The 13,235-nt window shown below is 35.8% G+C and overlaps 1 protein-coding gene across 1 annotated transcript in view; it reads right to left on the bottom strand.

The window, feature by feature from the left end:
• The window catches only part of Rme-8 (receptor mediated endocytosis 8), a 1,025,705-nt gene that overhangs the window by 210,745 nt on the left and 801,725 nt on the right, over positions 1–13,235 (bottom strand). The window contains exons 39-40 of the mRNA XM_090414028.1: positions 8,182–8,295; positions 5,546–5,662 (exon numbers count right to left, since the gene is read on the bottom strand). Of these exons, the coding sequence (XP_090270154.1) occupies positions 5,546–5,662; positions 8,182–8,295 (231 nt within the window). The remainder of the gene's footprint in view (positions 1–5,545; positions 5,663–8,181; positions 8,296–13,235) is intronic.

Raw genomic sequence — 13,235 nt, 5'->3', positions numbered from 1 at the left:
TATAAAAGTCGCTAAAATAATGACTATGATCACTGGCAAAATGAGTGCAGTCAATTAAAATATGAGTGATGGATAGTCCAGAGTTACAAAGCTCACACATTGGCGTGTCATCACTCCTTAGAAGGAAGGAGTGGGTGAGGTGACTATGACCAATGTGGAGCTGAGCAAGAACAACTTCCTGTTCAAACCCTGCACAGGATCCTGTCCTATCCTTTCAGTGGTCGTAACAGACACTTAAACACCCACGACCTTTCCAAGTATTCTTGGACTTCACAATTGCAACCATAATTGAAGGATAAGGTAACCACCTTATCCTTAAGCCCTATGACTCCTGGTGTGTCCTATGTCTGTAGATGGGTGTGTGTGTTCACTGGGCCAGTTTGCCTGTTTTGGGGAGACGAAAACCTAAGTTTCCAGGTGAAAAACCCCCTAACTCCATATGAGACTGGCTAACTCACCTTTCATAGAAAGAGACCAGATAAAATTCATCACATCACCGACAGGGATCGAACCCACGTCTTTCTGACCAAAGGGCTTCGTCTATACTGACTGAGTTATGGAGGCTCGTACCCTGCACAGAGTAGACCGCCATAATTTAATTTAGGCTTAATTTATTAGAGCTTATTATTACTCACTCTGATCCCAGGTAACTGCCACTAGGATAAGAGTTTCTGTCCAATAATCTATGTATGGTGCAGGAAGATAGCGAATGTTTGAGAAATGAGCTGACCTCGTTGAATTACCTGCAACCTTGTTTTCCTTAATTCCAACATGGCTTGTTGGAATTAAGGAAATCCAATAGAAGTGTACATCTAAGCGTAGCGTGTAGCTTCCATAGCTGAAAGAGGTGGTGTTGAATTCGAGAGACCACTGGATGCTGCTGTAACTTGAGACTTCTTATTGTCTGAAGAGAACTTTGTGAGTCTGAATATATTATGCAACTTTGGTAGTGGTGGATTCTGATGTATTTTAGTGCAAGCTCTATAACATATAGCTGTGAAATAAAGTTGTTACACTCTAGTAGGATTTGTGCAGATATAATGCCGTCTGAAAAGATGGCAGAAGATTTTGTGCCTCTCTACACAGAGAGGCACTTGTTTTTCTTATTTTTTCACATGCTCTCGATTATTACCTTGAACCACCTGCATCTTTCTTTTCTCAGCCATGCTAATTTCTTGCTGTTTTTCTGCAACTTTTTGATTTCTTGCTGTGAAGGATAACATGTAAGCATGCTATTTCCATATTTAGGTCTATTTCATTCGTACTTGATTTGACCTTACAGATCAAATATATAGCCTGATCCTACTTACATGAAAAACATTTCTTTTTTGTGATATGTCAGTGAACTGTTGTCAATTTAGCTATCCTGGATTAAAGATTTTTTTTTTTTTTTTTTTAGATGTTTAACAAATCAGTGTTACTAAAGAAATTACCTCTCCATAAATCTCATATTTGTAGATTTAGGGACTCAAAAACACACGTGTTGAACAGATTATTTTATTAATTACAAATAAAATAAAATTTGACGTTTCGACCTCTATGTTGAGGTCATCATCGGAAGAATACAACTGTATACAGAACCAAGCTACGTGCTCATGCTTTCTATACCAGTAAACTAAATCTACGTAGTTAATAAATCTTTTTTTCTAGCCTGACCTCTAGTGATAGAAAAGAAAAACAAAAATAAAGAAATAAAGAAATAAAATTAAAAAATATATATATATATACATATAAAAATAAAAAATAAAAATAAAAAATTATATATATATAATTTTTTTTATATTTTTATATATATATATATATATATATATATATTTTTTTTTTTTGGGGTGCTTAAGGGTCAAAGCTGTATAACTGAGAGGAGACCTCCACATAGCCTTTAAAGGAATGCGGAGAACAGACCAGGGCTTCTGACCTAATGTCCAATCCTCACCTTCTTGTGGTGCACCCTGTTGGGTATCTACTTTGATACTGAACGAACGAGGATGGGCTGGCAATTTGGGATTTAGCTGACCAAATTGTATTCTTATTGGTTAAACCAAAATAAAAAATGATGGTACAACATGACAAAATTTCATGCCGGCTGGGGCGTTGCCCGGTTAAACAAGGCCCCCGTTGTTTTCGCCAGGGAACCAGGGCGAACAGCAAAAAGTCAGCTACTGGAACAAATCTGAAAACAAACCCCAACTCAACATCACCAGAGTTAAAGATCGGTACTATCAACGTAAGAAGCCTGAATGGCAAAGAAATGGAGCTAGCTGAGGAATTAGATAAGTACCAGATCGACATAATAGGGGTGACTGAAACAAAAAAGACCAAAACTGGTTAGATCTTTCTGAGCAATAAATACAAAATGTTATATTCAGGCAATAACAATCAAGGAAAAGAAGGAGTAGCCATAGTATTCAACACAAAATACGAGGTTAATCTTCTTGAATGGCAGTCAGTCTCAAGTAGAGTAATGTGGGCAAATATGAGAATGGGGAACTGGACAATGAGACTTATTTGTGCCTATGTTCCCACAGAAGGTTCTACTAAGGTAGAAGTGGAGGAATTTTTTGAGGCTTTAGAAAAAGCAACTGACACAATGAAAAAAGGAAAAGTTGGTCCTTGTTGGGGATCTAAATAGTAGAGTAGGAAATGATTGCGAGACATACAAAAATATTTTGGGAAAATTTGGAGAAAAGAGCAAGGCTAATAATAATGGCAAATATCTGTTGGATTTCTGCTCAGGACATGGACTGGTTATTACTAACACCATGTTCCAACATAAAAATGTGCACAAATTCACATGGAGAGAAGAGGCTAGGAATAAGAAAAGTCTCATTGACTATGTTATTGTTGATAGTGATGTTTTCTCCCTGGTGCAGGACACCAGAGTGTACAGAGGATTTGAAATTGGAAGTGATCACTATTTAGTCTTGAGCAGGATAAAATTGAATTTCATATTGAAAAGAATAACATGTAATAAAGTTTTAAAGCGAATAAAAGTTGAGCAGCTCTCAGATGTAAACTGTAGACTAAAATACAGAAATATTATTGAAAAGAAAATGAAAGAGTTTGAGAACAGGAATCAAACCTTGGATATTCAGTGGCAAACTCTGAAGGAAACATTGATTGATTCTTCCAGAGAGGCATGTGGTGAGGTTGTGTGCAAAGATAAAAAAATCAGAACTCCCTGGTGGACACAGGAAGTTAAAGAGGCAGTGAAGGAAAAGAAGAAAGCATATCAAAAGTTCTTGGCAAATAAGTCAGCTTTTACTCTTACAGAATACAGAGACAAATGTAAGAAAGCTAAACAGTGTGTAAAACTAGCTAAACAAAAGTCATGGGAGGACTTTGGCAAGAATATAGAAAATAAATATCAAGAAGCTGGCAAAATATTCTGGAGGTTGTTGAAGAAGCTTAGGAATGGAGGAAAGAGTGCTGTAAAAGGAATTAGAGATGATAAAGGTGAAATGAAAACAGGAGAAAAAGATATCCTTGAAGTATGGAGTAATTACTTTGAAAAACTGCTAAATGAAACAAGCAGTGATGACAGCACAGTGATAAAAAACACTGACCAGGCATGCAGTCAGGAATACATATCCATACTGGAAGTAGAAAAAGCCATCAAAGGCTTGAAATGTGGAAAGGCAGCAGGAGTAGATGATATTCGACCAGAAATGCTGAAGTATGGTGGTATAAGAGTCTTACAGTGGCTGCACTGCATAGTTCAGAAAGCCTGGACAGAGGGACAAATTCCCGATGATTGGAGTAGAGCTCTCATAGTACCCATATATAAAAAGGGAAATAAAACTGAATGTGAGAATTACAGAGGTATTTCCCTACTGAGTGTTCCTGGCAAGATCTATGCAAGTATAGCTGAGAAACGGTTGAGAAGAATTGTGAAAGAAAAGCTTGGTGAAGAACAAGCTGGATTCAGGCCAAATAGAGGCTGTCAGGATCAGATCTTCACTTTACGACAAATAGTCGAGAAAGCATGGGAATATAACAAAGATCTGTATTTAAGTTTTGTCGATTTGGAAAAGGCATATGACAAGGTGCCAAGAGAGAAGCTATTCAATACGCTGCAGTTATATGGTGTCAATGGGCATTATATGAAGCAATACTTAGTCTTTATTTGAGTTGTGAGTCAGCAGTTAGAATTGAAGGAAGTACAGGAAGATGGTTTAATGTTAAATCTGGTGTGAGACAAGGATGTACATTATCCCCTCTGTTATTCATTATCTATATGGATCACATTATGAAGGAATGTGGTATTAAACCTGATATCAAAATTGGAGATGTTAATGTCAGCTCTTTGCTTTATGCGGATGATGTTATACTTCTAAATAAATCCGCTACAAGTCTGCAAAATTCTCTGACTAAATTGAATAGCTGTTGTAATAGATATGGTATGAAGGTCAGCAATAAAATGACAAAGACAATGAAAATAGGCAGAATCATTGAAAATGTCAACTGTGTTGTGAATGGAGAACCTGTGGAACAAGTAAAACATTTCAGCTACTTAGGCACAATTTTTACTGAAGATGGTAAACTAAATATAGAAATAGACAACAGAATCAGCAAAGCTGGTATCGTGGGAAGTCAATTGAATAAATTCATATGGAATAAGAAAGAAATTAGTCGGAACACTAAATTAGCTGTATACAAGACTGTGTTCAAACCAATTTTAACTTATGGATCTGAGAGCTGGGTCAGAAGTAAAACACTTGACCAAAGACTAGAGACCGCAGATATGAGAGTCCTGAGAAAGATTAGAGGCGTGAACAGATGGCATCAATGGCAATATCATATTAAAAATGAGGATATTAGGAAAGAACTTGACATTGTCAGCATCCAGGAATGCGTTAGCAGAGCTAATCTCAGATGGTATGGTCACTTAAATAGAATGGGAGAGGAAAGATTAGCAAAACAAGTGTTCTCTGCCAGGTTTGCAGGAAAACGACCCAGAGGAAGACCAAGATATAGGTAGATTGATACGGTACAAAGTGCCTTAGATGATAGAAATATAAGATCTGATAATGTTGGAGTCTTGACAAGTAACAGACTGATTTGGAGGAAAATTGTAGATAGGAAGTTAGTAATGATGTAATTTTTTCATGTAGTACTGTCATATCCTGTACACCCCTTGAGGGTACATGGAAGGAATTTGATGACGATGATGATGATGATGATATATATTTTTTTATTTTTTATTTTTATTTTATTTCTTTATTTATTTATTTTTGTTTTTCTTTTCTATCACTAGAGGTCAGGCTAGAAAAAAGATTTATTAACTACGTAGATTTAGTTTACTGGTATAGAAAGCATGAGCATGTAGCTTGGTTCTGTATACAGTTGTATTCTTCTGATGATGACCTTGATACAGAGGTCGAAACGTCAAGTTTTATTTTATTTGTAATTAATAAAATAATCTGTTCAACACGTGTGTTTTTGAGTCCCTAAATCTACAAATATGAGTGCTGATCACCGTGTAACCCTAAAAGAAAGAACCTCTCCATAAATAGTCAACTCTTGAATAACTCTGTTCCACACTTACCTCTAGAGGGAATGTTGGCTGCTCATTATATACTCGAACAAATATTTCCCCAATTACAAGTTCTGATAAATAACTTGTATAAGCAAAATCAGCCCCAAAGGATGGATCACACTCTCCCTGAAAAATATGACCTGCCATTATTGATGATGTAACACACTGCATCACTTTAAGATATATATTATTTATTTATTGAAACAAGATGTTTGTAAAGAATGATTAATATTTTTATTTATGTATACTAGTTTATATGCTGTTCATTATACATCGATATAGATATTTCACCAATTACAAGTTCTTATCAATAATTTGTATAAGTAAAAATCAGCCAAAAGACGAGTAATACTCTCCTCAACATAAGAAACTACTATTACTAATGATGGATATGCAGCAATATTAATTTTTTTTTTAAAAATTAAAAAAAAAATTCTGACCAAATATCAAAAAAGAACAATATTAATAAATAACAGCTTCACAAATATCCATTCCACAGTATATTCAAACCGGCTACCTGTTTATTGAAAAGCAAATGCATTATTCACTCAGCAAACTAGGCCAGAAAGATAAACATAATGCTGCATCTCCATTTGCTTCAGAATGAATAAATAGAGAAATATATTTCTAGAAGTGGAATATATTTTAAATTTAAAGAAATCATTTTGCCAGCCAAAATTGGGGGATAAGCATGTTTTTTCCCATACTTTCATTTAAAAATCATAGACATTTTCATTTTCAGGAACACATCCAGCCCAGCAGTAACATTCTATTGTTTTTGATAAAATGCTACTGATTGCAAAAGGTGCATTATTATTGCAATGGCATCTCCATGGAGTCCATAGACTCATCAAGGGAGATCCAAAATATTTCATCAAACACTAACCAGCATTCGCAGATGAGTGTTATACTTTACTTTGAACTTAAACTTTTATGAGGCTCCCATCTACCAAAGGTTTCTATAAATCTATAATACATTCGAACTGTGGATGGATTAAGGAATTTTTTTTTATTAATTATATATATATATTTAATTTTTTCTTTTTTTTTTTTGCATAATCTGGAAACTCTATCCTAGAAACCAGACATGGAACTTTTTCAAGCTGCTTCAGGCCACCAAATAAGCAGGGTGGTGGTCTCACACCAGGCAATGAAATTTATCTCCCACCTAAAGACAATCAAAAACATCCATGCCCACAATGGATTCGAAGCTTCAGCCTGTAGTTGGAGAGTGGATAACTAACCACTCCATCACTGAGGCCAGCAAATTACCATCAAAACACTCCAAACAAATTCTGGCAATCCATCCCACTCATTCATCACTTTGCAAACAAAAAAGCTGGTCCTCACAATATTGCTAACCATACATTACTCAATTTCTAGGGATGACTCTTGTTTCTCCAATGCATCAGACATGTTCTAAAAAATTTCTTTTATCTCAATCCTATAAACCTTTAAGCAATGTGGATGTCTCTTTCATATCTCCCCTCATCTGCCTGCCTATTAGTCAATTTCTGTAACACAGAAATATTCAATCTATCATTATAAGGAGCATTTCATATACCTGCCACTATTATGGTCACAGCTCTGGATCCTCTTCACCAAGAAATCCAGGTGACCAGATCTATGCACAGTAATCCATACTGAGCAATATCAAGGCCTTATAGCTCTGCTTTTCAGTATGAACTTTAATGACAAGGTAATTCTGTGAGCTATTTCAGTCATTAGCACAATATGCCCTCTGAACTTTAACTCACTCAATTTACTGCAACACATTCTATCAATGCAGTACACAGCTGGTATTCTTTTCTTTTTGTGAAACACAATGATCAGCATTCATTTTGGTAAAATTATAAAATTTCACCCTTCCTGTTAAGGTATCATCTGGAGTATACACATAAACATACAGAGAAAAACAAGTTAAATTACAATTGAAAGAGCATGTCAAAATATCACTGGTCAACCATTTCTCTACTTGATAAATCTCTGGTTACAAAAAAATGTACATCAAAGCTATGTTCTTTATCTGTGTAAAACAGCTTTTACATGGACCAATAATGATACAGCATTAGTGATGGATTAATCAGTATGAAAAAAAGGGCTGAGGTTTATTATTAACAAATCAAGACTAAGGTCTTAGAATATTACAGTGCTAAGAATTATTATGACCTACAAAAACAAAACACTGAGAGTGAAAATGTGCCATCCATATACTTGAGATTTTTAGGCAACCATTATTGTTGATAAGAATTTCACAGGCTTCTTCAATTTGTGCTAATACCAGGTACATCTGAGGTCATGACATGCTGCTGCAGGTCACGAGATGCAAAGTTGAAGTTCCTAATAATTAATAATAATATGGATGCATAAGTCACCAACAATAATAATACTGATGCATGCTGTCCATGTCATACTTTGCATCCTGAGATCTAGAGCAGCATATTAGTGATGGCCTCAAAAGCACTGTCATCACTGACATCCTGTTGAAATTTTGACTGCAATTCATCTGCTACATCAGCAATGACCCTCTCCTATCTTGTTCTATCTATAAGGAGGTAGGCATATTTTAGCTTTTATTATACTTGGGAGGAATTATATTGAAATATTCACAATTTCCAAGAGAATATTTTTAAATATGTACTTACAGTGCGAATTTTACTCTTTTGTTGGGTTTTAAGATATTCTATAAGTTCAGCTCTTGTCCCATTATTCCATATAAGATAGGGATTCTCTGCATTACTGTTAAGAATTTTGAGCACCTATTTAAAAAAAAAGAATTAAAATTAAAAAAAAAAACGAAAATAAAAAAGCAATAAAAGGAGTGAGAAAACTCATACATTATAAATTATAAGAATATGTGTAATAAACTTATAAACTTTAATTTGTCACGAAGCCATTTCATGAATAGACTGATATGCATGGAATAGATAATGAAAAGATTTAGATTCAAATTATGAAAGGACAAAGGATAATAGCTAGAGCAAATATAGAGAAACATGGAAGACAAATTACAAAAGGAAATTTGAAACCGAGGTGTTGCTGTCACAAAATGAAGTAGCAGTGAAGCACATCTCATAGATAAATCTTATTTTAAAAAATATCCACAATATTGTGAATTATTATTGGCAGTATTTTTCTCACTTTATAACTTTTTGTTGAAAGATTTTTCACTTGGTTATACTATAAATTAAGGATGCCAGAAATTATATTCTTGGTTTCATCCTTTATCCAAGTGCAAGCAAACAAAGCTTGTGTGTGAAGTAACTTCACGACTGGGCTACTTATATATAGAGACTAATGACTTCACATCAATTGCCTTAGTATCCCATAATGCAAAAGCACATATCCTTATGGACAAGTATAATGCTATACAATATAGGAAGGGTCACTACCCAAACTGGTTTCAACCTTTATTGAGTCATGTTTCCATATGACTTCTGCATTACTTCAACCTTGGTATCACTTCTGGGTCTGGCTCCCTGATGAGAACTCAATAAAGGTTGAAACCAGCCTGAGTAGTGGCCCTTCCCATAATGCATAGCATTATAACATTTTAAGGATGTGTGTTGCATTATGGGATACTAAGGCAATTGATGTGAAGTAATTGGCTTCTATATACAATAGCCCTATCACAAAGCGACTTGATGGGCAAACTTTGTTTGCTTACACTTGGATAACGGATGAAACCAAAAATATAATTTTTTGGTAGCTTTAATGTATACTTCATAACTAGGTGATTGAGTGCATTTGTTTTTGAGTCTTATTGTGTACATTGTTAATAAAGTGTTTTTACATACCATCAATGATTAGGAGAAAAAGGGTGGTCAAAACTCCCTTGTCCAATGAGTTTAACATGAAGGATTTCATGCAATGTAGTGTGTGCCCAATGTACTCGTTGCCAACGATGAATGTCTCATGGCATGAAAGCAATAGTGAAGAGAGAGTTGAATTCATGAGTGAGTGTAAGCAATGCAAGACAATGTTGAAAGTGGGAGAATGCTAACAATGTAGGACATGATAGTGAAAGTGTTGTAGAGAATACAGTGAAAGGAGAGAGAGAGTGACAGCAGACAAAATATGATGAAAGTATGAAAGACGTGCTGAAGATAATGCAGATGATGAGGTGGGAGTCAGGAGGGAAACATCATGCTTACATGGTATAACTCACAGGACAAAAAATACCTTGAGTGACTTGAAAAAAGTTTAACATGTGACACAGCAGGAGGAAGAAAGAATTAAAGAGTGAGAACCTCAGAGTAAAGTGAGGGTGTGGTGTGGCAATTCTATGATAAGAGGTGTATGATAATAGTGAAGTTGTTTGTTTTCAGAGAGGAGAAGTGCAAGAATTGATTGCATATGTAGGTACAAAGCAGAAATGATCTGAAAGGTAAGAAACATAACATGCAATGAGTGAAAATATGACACAGTTGCTGAAGGGAAAAAAAAGCTGGAGGAGTGAGAAAGTAAAGACTATGTCTGCTGTCTCAGCATGATAGGAATGAATTGAGAATGGCCATGACTGCTAACAAGTAAATGAGAAGATTGTGCAGTTTATACACCCTCTGTCCAAAAAAGAAACTGAACTTTTCGAAAATAAAAGAAACGAGTGGCACCACCTATTGTATCTTTTTGTTGTTGAAAGAGGTAACCTTCATTAGTATTGTGTCAACTGTTTATGACATTTGTTTCATTAGAAGCAGAGTTATAGTGCCAAAAGTGATAATGTATTTTGATGAATAGTCGGAAAATGAGTTTCAAACAGAGAGCTGCGATTGACTTTTGTGCTAAACTTGGTAAAAGTATTGCCAAAATGCATCAAATCCTTCAAAAAGCATACAGTGATGAATGCTTATCCCGTACTCAAGTTTAAGAGTGGTTTAAGTGATTTCAAAGTGGTTGTGAGATGCTTGAGGACACTGAAAAGCGGGGGCCATCTAAAAACTGGACTGAGCGAAGTTAACATCCAAAAAGTGCGTGATTTCATCAAAGAAAACCCAAAATCATCCATGAGATTGATTGAAGATGAATTGGGGATTCCAAAATCAACTGTGCACAACATTTTGACTGAGAGTTTTGGCCTTCATAAATTGAATTTGCGATTTGTTCCCCACAAGTTGACCGACGACCAAAAAAGTATCAAATTGAACACTGCAAGGACCTCATTAAAACCACTCATTACTCAAACTTCTTTGAAATAATCGTTACTGGTGATGAAACATGCTGTTTTGAGTATGAGCCCAAAAAAAAAAAAAAAAAAAAAGCGGCAGTGTTGAATGGAGACCACCAGAAGACAGGCATCCGAAAAAAAGTCACTTGGAGAAGTCAAAAGTAAAGAAAATGTTGATTTGTTTCTACAATTCCAAGGGCATTATCCACAAAGAATTCATTCTGCCTGACCAAACGGTCAAAGGCGAGTTTTATCTCTAAGTTTTGAAGCAATTGAGTTGTGTACGAGTGTGGTTTCATCATATATTGAAAAATTTCCTTCATATACCAATCTTATAAAACCATCTTTAATAACTTATAAGTCATGTCCCAACTTTTCTGCCTATCAACTAAGCAACCCACACACATTCAACCAATCCTCATATGGAGCATTCCACAAACCAGTCACCTGCTTAATCACTCATCTCCGAATCCTCTCTGCCCCCTGATCAAAATGACACCAAGGGAATCAAATCTGTGCACAGTAGCAAAGATCTGACCAAATCATAGCTTTGTAAATAGGGATAATAATCCCCATCTTTACTAGTTAGTGTTTTTCAAAATAATTACTAGCCTTATAGTTCAACATAAACTCTTTTTTTGAGAGAGAATTCCACATGTTTATCAACCTTCCAGAACAAGACTGCATGGTTGCTCTTCCTGATTACTTGCATGTTTTTCAACATGCAAGTAATCTTTTAAGCTATTTTGCCAACTTTTGCAATATGACCTGTGAACTTCAACTCCCAGTTTGCCATTATCCCCAAGTCCCTAGGCTCATCAATTTCCTGCAATCCACTACCATCAATGTGACACACAGTATTAATCTTTTCAACCTGAAATGAACCACCTTACATTTTGCAACATAAAATTAACAATCATTATCTTTCACCCAAAATGCCAATTTATTTAGCTTATCCTGCAGGATAACTAGATCATCTTTATCAATTATTGCTCTCCTCAGTGTTGCAACATCAGCAAACAATAGAATATCCAGTCATAAATATTCTCTATATCATTAATATACAGATTACTTTTGTAATATTTTTCCATGCAGTATACTGTCAAGTTACTTTGTACAAACAAATTTTCCAGCAAAAATTACAAAATAATTAGGCAGGACCTAATTATCCTACTTTTACAAAGTCATAATGCCCACTGTAGAATATTCTATCCACCCATGGCTGGATTTTATATTTGACTAACTTTTCGAATACTTTAACCGCTAATTCTGAAGATATTAATCAGTATGTAATTGGTCTGTATTGGAACTACCTTTATGCAATGAAACTATCTTACCCTCTTTTCACTCCCTTGAAATCTTGCCACAGCTGAGACTTAGAACAAATCAATCAAAGACAATGCCAATTCTCTTGCACATTCATGTAGAATACAGGCCAATATCATCCAGTCCCACTACTGTATTTACAACTAATATTTTTTCAGTATTCTGAGTACCTACTTCAATTCCAACATTAGACTGTCAGATCAGCAACTGAAAAATCTCCACCTGGTTGATACACCTTGGCAAAGTGATCACTCAGCTGAGATTTTATTTTTCACTTGGTTAGACTATAATAAGTTTAATTTAATCCTTTATCCAAGTGTGAGCAAACAAAGTTTGCATCTGAAAGTATCTTCAGGACTGGGGTAAGGTAGTACAACACCAGGCAACTTGTTGAAAAGGTGGAGAAAGCTCTCATCAATCCTAACTCAGTATCTCCCATAATGCAAGCACATCTCCTTGCAGATATGTGTAATGCTATGCATTAAGGCAAGGGCCACTACCCATACCGGTTTCCACCTTTATTGAGGTCTCATCAGTGGGAGCCAGGCCCAGTAGCGGAGACACCAAGGCAGAAGCAATGAGAGGTCATCCCAACCTATAGGAGTTGCCAAAGTGTGTACAACCTTGCAAGGAGATGAGTGCTTTCTCCACCTTTGCAACGAGTTGCCTGGTGTTGTACTACCTTACCCTAGTCCTGAAGATACTTTCACGTGCAAACTTTGTTTGCTCACACTTGGATAAAGGATTAAACTAAACTTATTATAGTCTAACCAAGTGAAAAATAAACTCTCAACATCTTTCTCTGAATCCAGAGGAATTTAATAATAAGGTTGTACACCCTTTGGCAACTCCTATAGGATGGGATGACCTCTCATTGCTTCTGCCTTGGTGTCTCCACTACTGGGCCTGGCTCCCACTGACGAGACCTCAATAAAGGTCAAAACCGGTATGGGTAGTGGCCCTTGCCTTAATGCATAGCATTACATATATCCACAAGGAGATGTGCTTTGCATTATGGGAGATACTGAGCTAGGAGTGATGAGAACTTTCTCCACCTTTGCAACGAGTTGCCCGGTGTTGTACTACCTTACCCCAGTCCTGAAGATACTTTCAGGTGCAAACTTTGTTTGCTCACACTTTGGTAAAGGATTAAACTAAACTAATTATGATCACTCAGCAACTCAACTGTTTCTTTTGCTGCTATCA

The sequence above is a fragment of the Typopeltis vanoorti genome, chromosome 2, assembly GCF_054136105.1.
Source record: "Typopeltis vanoorti isolate ZY-2024b chromosome 2, IOZ_Tvanoo_1.0, whole genome shotgun sequence".
NCBI lineage: Eukaryota > Metazoa > Arthropoda > Arachnida > Uropygi > Thelyphonidae > Typopeltis > Typopeltis vanoorti.
This window is presented reverse-complemented; position numbering and strand designations above follow the sequence as displayed.